The sequence below is a fragment of the Macrosteles quadrilineatus genome, unplaced genomic scaffold (genome assembly GCF_028750875.1).
Source record: "Macrosteles quadrilineatus isolate MER2022 unplaced genomic scaffold, UCM_ALF_1.0 Scaffold_11__1_contigs__length_5352618, whole genome shotgun sequence".
NCBI classification, from domain to species: domain Eukaryota; kingdom Metazoa; phylum Arthropoda; class Insecta; order Hemiptera; family Cicadellidae; genus Macrosteles; species Macrosteles quadrilineatus.
Genome location: NW_026542604.1, coordinates 4,521,591 through 4,531,278, shown reverse-complemented (window position 1 = coordinate 4,531,278; position 9,688 = coordinate 4,521,591). Strand labels below are relative to the sequence as shown.

General features: G+C 31.1%; 1 protein-coding gene across 1 annotated transcript in view; it reads left to right on the top strand.

Moving 5' to 3' along the window:
* Positions 1-4,436: 4,436 nt before the first annotated feature.
* LOC129004829 (homeobox protein caupolican-like) overlaps positions 4,437-9,688 on the top strand; it is a 66,117-nt gene continuing 60,865 nt past the window's right edge. Inside the window, exon 1 of the mRNA XM_054433476.1 lies at positions 4,437-4,585. Coding sequence (XP_054289451.1) covers positions 4,538-4,585 — 48 coding nt within the window. The 5' untranslated portion in view covers positions 4,437-4,537. The remainder of the gene's footprint in view (positions 4,586-9,688) is intronic.

Sequence of the window (9,688 nt, the reverse complement as noted above, 5' to 3'; positions counted from 1 at the left end):
CTTAACAAAAACAAACTTCGTCGTTAAAATTAGTACAGAAATCAGTAATACAAACTCGAAATCTAAACCACCAATTTTACGAAATAAAAATATAACTTTACTATTTTAAGTTTAGCTAAGAATTAAATTAATATTTTAAATTTAATATAGGCAACCTAATCATAACTGAGTTAACTACAACCCAATTTTGAGTAACATGATTTTTTTGTCACAGAACTAAATAACTTTATACAATGAACAGTTCTCTTACCATAGTAGTATATTTATACTAAAATTGTTACAGTGGTAAGAAGGCATGATCTGAGTTGTGTTAGTTTATTTGCTGAAGTAAGCTAAATAAAACTGTATCCGAAGTTACCAACACAAAAAGAATCAAAGCCATTGTAAAACAAACGAGCTGATGGGAAAACTTATTAGCAGACAATATACCATGTTTATGCCAATATTTATGGGTTAATTGTACAACTTCTTGATCAGCATCGTACGTGTTATTAAATTAAATGAAAAAAAAAACAAAAAGATATACGTCTAATAACACTGGTAATAATATATTTACACTTATACTATTGACTCACAAGACGGTAAATACATATGAAAGATGGTAAGTGGTGATCGATTTCAATTAGACACTCGAATACTAGTGTTATTAGACGTATATATTTTTTCGGGTTAATTGTCTCAACTTAAGGATCTGATCACAAGTTTATTAAGAACTTTGAAGCGCAGAGCTTTTCTTCAATATTGAAACAGTAATGGTTACTTACAATAATCTTTGTGCAACGTTTAATTTGATTAAATATTTTCCCATATACATCGCTTCAGTGTTAATAAATAGAATAAACACCCCAAGCAATTTTCAATCGTTATGGATCAACCAAAGACAATTCTAAGGCCATGTATTGCAAGTAGATAAGCTCAGCCAATACAACAGTGATGTATTGATAGTTCCATTGGCTACTGCCACCTCAACCGTCCAATAACCCTTAGCCAATAATGCTTATTGGGCATTAATACGAGAGTGGTGTTTATACACTAGGGTGAGTGACAGACGGGCAGAAATCGTTAATTAAAAGTGATTTCGGGGTGGGCAATGAACAGTGAGGGGTGGCGAGCTAAGGGAAGTGATGCCTCTGGAGTAGGGGACGACATGAGACGGCCTGCTGTTGCGGGCTGGTTTTCAAATTAAATCGTTAATAGATTTTTCACTACAGTACTGTGAAATCACCTTTTTCGTTATGGTTATCACCTGAGGAAATTCATCATTGATTACTACTAAATAGTACAATATTTCAAAACAAAAGTAGAAAGTGAGTCATTACATATTTCAGACCTTATGTTTAAAGTTGGAGATTTATTGACAGCTTTAAATATGGTCGAGAATATGTACGGACTTAATTTCACTCGTGTTTTGAACGTCACTTTTCGCTACACTACAAAGATTATTTTTTTCTTAATAATTAAACAGACATTGAATATTTTTAACATAAAATACTTTAATTTTTTAGGTTATGCATTCAATTTAAAATTAATATTTTACATTGATAATTCAGTCTTGGTTGTTGCAAATTAAAACAGTTGCTAAACAATATAGTAACAAAACTTTGTTTGTTTACGTCGGCGAAATCAAAAAAGATAGTTAACATTCTTTTTGAGTAGTAAACAGTTAATGATGAATTTTCGCAGGTGAACGAAAACAGGTAATTTCACAGTAGTGTAGCGAAACTATGCACAAGTAATGTTTACTATCTTTTTTTATTTCGCCAACGTTAACAAACAAACATTTGTTATAGTGTCATCAACTGTTTCAATTTGCAAAAACAAAAATTGTACAATCAATATTTTTAACTGTAATTAGAAGGTCTCCCCTACAAAATTATATTAGTTTTGAAATGTTCTTAAATGTAATAAGGAAAGATTTTAATGACAATTTAGTTGCAAAATTAGTTTCTTATGTGTAGCGAAACGTGACAATCAAAACACGAGTTAAGTATAATTCTCTTGTTAAAATAAAATTACGTACAATTTCAAAGCTTGTTCAGTATTCTATTAGATTTTTAATTCAAGTTTGTTTAAATTTGTTTTTATAGTGAAGTATTGTAGTTGTAGTACAGGGTATATCTTTCTTTTGTCGTTAAGGGTTTTGGGTTTTGTGGTCTTTGATGGTTATTGGCTGTATAGAATGGTGAGTTAGGTTTTGATTTTATTCAATTGCGCTACGTGGAGCTGGTGTAGTGGTTGATTGAGGAACTTCGATCCCCGAGGTCCCGGGCTCAAATCCCGCTAACCACCAATTGATTTCATCTTAAGTGATCATGTCAAAGCCTCTGACCTTAGCCTAAGATAAGGTGAAAAACAATCCCGAGATAGAGCAAAAAAAGGAATATTGTGTTCTTTTTAGTTAATTATTTTTTTCTTTTGACGTTTTTTTTTACTGTTTTCAATTATATTACTTTTTGCTTCTGCACGTAGTAACTAATCGAAATCGATTCTGAAAACTCAACTGAGTTAATACGATGCTATTGTGTGTACTTATAATGCTAACGATTCTTTATTAAGTAGAGCATTCTTCATGGTAAATGAAAAACTAATGTTTACATTTTCATTTTATAAAGTTGGGAAATAATTAAAAATGCTTATAGACTTGTCAATCAATATTGTATTAAACTGAGCATTTTATTTATGCAATTTCTCCTTATGACGATCTTAGTGTTTGGGTAACCGAATGTTTAGAGAGCTTGCATTTAAATCTAAGAGTTGCTAGTTCAACTCCAGGTGGGGTAGATTTTGGATCCAGAAGGTTTTCGCCCGTTCCCTTAAAAAGTAAAAAAAAACTCCAACCTGTTTAAAATATACTCAATACATCAATTAACATATTTAAAATAACGCCCATTCCCTTGAATTTGTTGAACCGTAGTTTTTTTACAGGGGAAGTTTTAATACGTGTGAAAAAGTATTAAGTTTGAGTGTTGAAACTTCTTTCTAAAGGTTAAAAAACTTGGATAGCATACAATAGTACTGACTGATGCACACTACATTGAACATCCTAACAATACCTAAAAGTTTGATCGTCTCAAATAAAACTATTTTTAAAAATCAACAACAGTGTTTCAACGGACTAAAACAAATCTATAAGGGGTGAAACATAATTTCAAACTGCGTCTACAAATCTTAAAAAATAACGTTCTCAAAGCAATAACCCGAGACTGCTCGAATTGATGGCCCATTTCCTCTTCAGCCGGACCAATAACCGGATACAAAAATCGCAAACATATTTCAAGCGTTTTATAAAACTGGCCAACTGTTACGGGGGCGCGGACGGTTTTAAAACGAGATTTAAAGCGAATTTATCGGAGGGCGAGAATTGACAAGATGACCGGCTAGAATCTATCGATCTGCAATAACTGAAGCACATGTCCATGTACCACCATCTGGAAGCGGTAAGCCCCTTATCCTACAATGCTGTCGCTGTCCCGCCGAATCCCGACATTCTCCCTCCAATTTTCCATCCTCCAAATCTCGAGTATCAATTGATCTTTTGTGTGTCATCCCTATTGTCCCAAATATTGTGCCTTTTGACAGTTATGGTTGTTTTTCGTGATATGCCCGCGGATTTGTTAGTTTCGCCTCGGTGTTTCATATTTGTTTTTATTGTTTAAGCAATGATTTGTTACAATTTGTTTAGTTTTTAAAGCCACTTTGGATGTTATTTTTGTGAACAAGGAGTTAATACAGATGTACTTATAATCCTTAAAACATTATCTTTATAACATAGTAACTTGTGCAATTATTTAATTCATGTTCATTCTATTCGTTCATGAAATATTCCCTCATGTTTATTCGTAAACCTCCTACCACACCAGGAGGTAACTATTATTGTTATCTCCTCACTTTGTGTTGATCAACTTCAAGTACAAGGCATAATTTTTAGACTAAAGCTGATTTTTAGGATAATCATCCAATTACTGACTTTTATACTTTACAGACTGGTTATTGACGTCTAGGATATTTTATTAACTGATTATTGACGTTTATATTATTTTACCATAATTTAATTCGTTATTATTGGCCTTTGAATTCGAATAAAAAACTATCTGGATTATTAGTTTTTAGATAGGACCTTATGTCTTTCATATAGGCCTAAACAAATTTAAATTTAGGATTGTTCAATGTTTGGTTTACTACCAGCATAATATAGTTACACTTAACATTCATCTCCCCGGGTAATTAAAGTTTTTCCTTTGTCAGCCTTAAAACAATAACCTTTTTTGATGTTTTACACACTGTCGTTCAAAATCATCCGTTTGAGCGTTCGGATGATCCGAATGTTTTGTTAGTAGTTGCCGGTTTTCCCGCGACGGCGCGCCTACCATCGGTGACACCGGTGTCGCATCAGTCGCTATCTGTGGTAAAATTAAAAAAAACTGTCCATGCGCGCGACTCTCCTCCCCCCGGGTTTTTATCGGGGACGTTATTCAAAAGAAAGCGACGGCAGTGCGAGCACCAAGACGCGGCGACAGTGGTGGCATCTAGCGGCGAGATGCAGATCCTACGGTACCACTCTTCACTTCACGACCACGGCTTGAAGGTACAACATCTCTCTCTCTCTCTCTCTCTCCCTCCCCCACACCATCCCCCCTCCCCGGCTATCGTCCTGGCAACCCCTAATGCTGTTTGTGTCTATCGACGAATCATTGTGTCTTCTGCCGAGTAAAAGTGGAAAAATCTTTTGTAGAGACTTGTAAAATATAATAACAATAATTGTCCCGTAGTACATAAGGGGACTCATTAAATAGGCGTTTGTGTAAATACATGTGTTTAATATTACATTATTTAATATATTAGATGTGCATATGATTTAGATTTGTATGCTAGATTAATTTATTACTCTGGAACTTTTGCATACATTTTTCAATAGGTTTTACTGATTTTGGCATCGTTATATAATGACGTGTATGTTTATGACCCGCTGAAGCAATGTTCTAAAAGGAGGAACACTCTGCTAAAAGTAAGCCTTGAAGTAATAGAAAAATTATTGCCATATTAGCACTTTTGATTATAATATAATTCTCAATAATATCGTTTTCATGCAATATACTTGATACTTGACTATACGAGTAAGCCTTTATTGTTGTTTCGGATACTTTGTCACCTCTTCATGTTTTAGATAATTGTCTTACATTGACTATTCCTAATTGACACTTCATCGAGAAACAATCTGATCTGCCCTTAAAAACAATTTATGTAATTCCTTACTTTGAAGTGTTTAGTGATCAACTCTGATTGAGCAAATTCCATTTGAAATGTTCACAAGTGAAAAAAATTGTATTAATCAAAATTGTGAGCCTCAAAACACGTATTTATTTTATAAACCTAGTTAACGCTTGATTTCAGTCAAATAAATGTTAAATTTGTCATTAGCCCTTATCATTTACTCAACATTTTCATGGCTAAGCTGTAAATGCTGAGTTGTAGGCCTATTTGCTACCTATATTCAGTCCGAATAGGAACATGGTTTATTAAATTATATCCAAACAGGGGTTAACTTACAACAGAGGCTTGTTATCGAATATTTTTAATTGTCTATAATGTTGTATTTCTAAATAAATTCAATCATTAGTTCCAGTGTTAGGCGCAATACTAAATTTAGTTTTGGGAGTTCCGTTGTTTACAATATAGTTTACATCACAACTATCCTCTGCGTTTTTATCAGACCAAACCTTTTCTTTCGTTTACGAGAATTATAAGAGATCTTTAGTACAAGTGTTTTAGAAGAAATAACAAACAAAAAAAACTGAAACATTTGTCCATTATTTTTCCATTATCGTTTGAATTTGTAAATAGGTACTGTAGGAACTGGGTAACACTGTAGATGGAGCTTGTATAATATTCATGTTTAAATCATTTTCTCTAAAATTTAAGTTCAATTGAGTTAATACTCAAAGAATCTTAATAGCGTATCCGTAAAATATTTTATAATCCATTCCTAAAAAGCATTTAGAAATTGATTTGGCTATTATTTCTTTATTGTCAGTTTTAAAATGTATTTTTAAATGCTCAGCACAATTACTTGTTATATAATTTATTATTTTTCCATTAATATTTTGTAATAATTTATTTATTTATTTTAATTTAGAAGGTCTTTAAAGCATACAAGAACTTATCCAAGCATCAGTGTCAAAAATAAATATGGGAAGTCATTATGTATGTAGGCCAAAATTATTTTTATCAAAATAATAGAGATTTGTATCGAGGGATCAGAATTGAAAAATCACAGGTATCATACATATATCACGGAACAGAGAGTTGAGGCAATATTGAACTATTTACTAACTACTTGACTATTTATTTGGCTATTTACTATTTGAACTTGGAATTTTAACTGTCACTTCTCTTTACATTTTAGATTGTTTACTGTATATTAAAAATAATATTAGAGATTTCCCTACAAATGATTCAGTTCATAACCATTTTACCAGACAAAACACTTTTCTCCGTCCAAACCAATGTAATTTTATGACCACAATCAATAACTTTAGTGAATTTGGAAAAAGATTGTATAATATGTTACCTGCTCACATTAAATGTCTTGAAATACGACAATTTAAATTTACTATTAGAAAGATTTTGTGTGATTTATGTGTGTATAAGGTCAAAGAATTTGTAGAACACATTAAGTAGGTTAATGGATATACTGTAATGAAATTGTATGACGTTGCTATACATGTATTTATAATGTTGATGGCAATAAATGGATTTGATTTGATTTGATTTGATTAACACATACTGATTGTGCAAAGTTAGATTACCCCGTTTTGTTCTTAGAAGACTTAAATTAAAATGTATGGTATATTTTGCCCTTGTAGGCTATATTCACATTATTTTGTCCTATGACGTTGGCATTATTTGGGGATCTGGAAATGTTCATACCAAACCAATATTTAGCATGCAAAAAAAACACAAGAGTCCCATGTCATCTTTAGCCTAAACCTATGTAGGTGTTTACCAAGGTGTTTTTTCTGAATCATGTATTCTTACTTTTCTGTGTATCTACATTTTCAAACACTCCATTTTCTTGGGAAACGCTTTAAACTTCATCTGTATATTGTAACTAATTCGAATACATCAGAAGATTTACAAACACATTGATCATTCCTAGTTAGTTTTTTAATAAGATATTTTACAATACTGTAATTGTTTATTAGGCTTCAAAATTATCTCAGGAATGAAATGGACTGTCGCAAATCTAATGGTCAACTTTAGGAATTGTATTCTTTAATTGGTTTCATGGTGTCGCAATTTCAGATTTTGTATCGAATGTAATGTTTACCAATGCATCTAACTAGTTTCACGACAATAAACAATATTTTTTGATAACATAATCAAACATTTTGTAAACGAAATTTGTCTCAGTGCTACAATTTCATCACAAATTGTATAAATATTGTAAATATAATTTGTATCGCAGATGAATATAAACAACTTATACTTTGTGTTTGTATAATATAATAAGTTAATTTAAATAATAAATAGACACGTGCTTGAATTAAACTCCTCTTTAGTGAAGTCTTTTGTTTTGAAAATAGAGTAGGATGCCTATTTTTATAAACCTTATATTTTGAGAATGTTATTTTACTATTTTTATAGAAGAAAACATTTATTTCCTAACAGGTAATATTTAAACTAGCAGGTTAATTTATATTAAAGTTATTAATTAAGTCTATGGTTAGATACATTTAAATAGTTTCAAATCACAACCTAATTACATAAGAAACCTAATTACATAAGATTTAAGCTACATAATTTCTACTCTAAGAGATTTTATTAATATATTAATTTATGATGTTTTTAAAAAAACCATACACCTAAAGTGTAATTTTACATTACGTTTTCCATAGTTTATACTAATTATAAACTAATATTGACGTACTTTAAAAAATATTTTTAATCGACAACATGTTAATTAAGATATTTAAATTCGATTAAACTTCAAAAAAGAAATAAATACGTTAAAAGCAATGCACCTAGCATCAACTAATCTTCTATCGTTTTACTAATAAAATACATTACAACCTAATGCTTTATACTTTACTTGTTTTTTGTCTACATTCACAAATCAACTTATTGATAGTATATGTTTTTAACAATACCAGTTATTAAGGCAAGTTTCTTCAATTTAGTGAATAAATTATATGAAAGCATATTCCAATGTAAGGCAAGAAAGTTGTAGATTACACACAGCGTGTGCAATAAATAGACATTTTGAATTAATAAAAAGAGTTTCAAACTTTAGTTCATAGAGAAATATCCCATAGTCTTGATTTTGCTTTATACATTTCCGCTTTTTGATGACATGAGTAATTCTTTTATGGGATTGAAATAATAATAATTCTATTGTTTGACTTTAATAAAAATTAGGTCTAGTAACAGTTATAGTCTGTAATATTGAAAATTTATGTTCATGTCAGTTTCAAAATATAGTAAATAGGTACTAACCATAAAATTAATTTTATAACTAAACTAAATAGTCAATTTATAAGTCGTTAATCTGAATGGGGGTCGTTTAACTAACAACATAACACTAAAAAGGATAGTGTTTTTACGCGAAAAAAACTTTATAGTTTACCATAATTTGTTTATAACTATATTGTTATTATTAGCCCTACAGCCAGTCTCTTTACTTTGATTGATTGTAATAAAACATTAATACTTTCAGGGTGATAAAATATTGTTCAATTGTAAAAACTCATCGTTTTAAATGCAACTTGTTTATTCGATTATTTTATTTATTTAATTGATCAATCCATTAAGTAGGTGTCAATTATTATGATTTATCCCCTAATAAGTATTTTTAAGTTGTACTGTAGGCAAATAGTAAATTCACAAATCAAAATAGAATTGTAGTTAATATAGTTTTATATAGATGTTGATCGTTGTAAATTTTAAATTGATCATATTCAGTTTTTTATCATCTGTATCATAAATATTCAACAGTTTGCAGAATTTAACTTAAGAACAATATAAATTATATTTACCCAACTACAAAATCAGTTAAACATTCTAAATACGTTCACTAAATAATATCGTCTTTATATTGTTATTAATACAATTTAATCTCTTATTATGTTCTATTGTCACAAGAAAAGGCGATTGAAACCTAAAATCAAATATCGTATCAAGTATCTTATATTTCTGTTATGTAACTATTCTTAACAGTATCGACAAACTTCTAGAACTTCATTGAACTAAAACCAAATTATTTAGTACAGTAGTAGATTAACACTACATGACATGAACTGTAGGCCTAACCGATGATTTTGGTAATGCCCCCAGTACACTCTCGCCGAGACGTTCGCCGAGGCGCCTCGCCAAGGCGCTCGCCGAGTAATTCGGGCGAGAGCTTATGCGAGGTAACCGTGCACACTCTCGCTTTGTCTCGCAGTCGAAATGGAGGCAAACTTCGATGTGGAAGTAGCAACATTAACCTTGTTTTGTGCATATGCTTATTTTAATTATGTTTACACGTACTTTTTCTTCAATTCGGTTACTGGACGGTTGAGTTTTACGCTCTAACGGCACCAAGCATCTGTTAGTTTAGTTTGTAACTGACTGGTTGGGTAAACAAGCACCGGAAAACAGTACGAAACGTTCTTGCGTGCTTGTCAGAGCTTGTAACAAGCGCTTGCTAGCC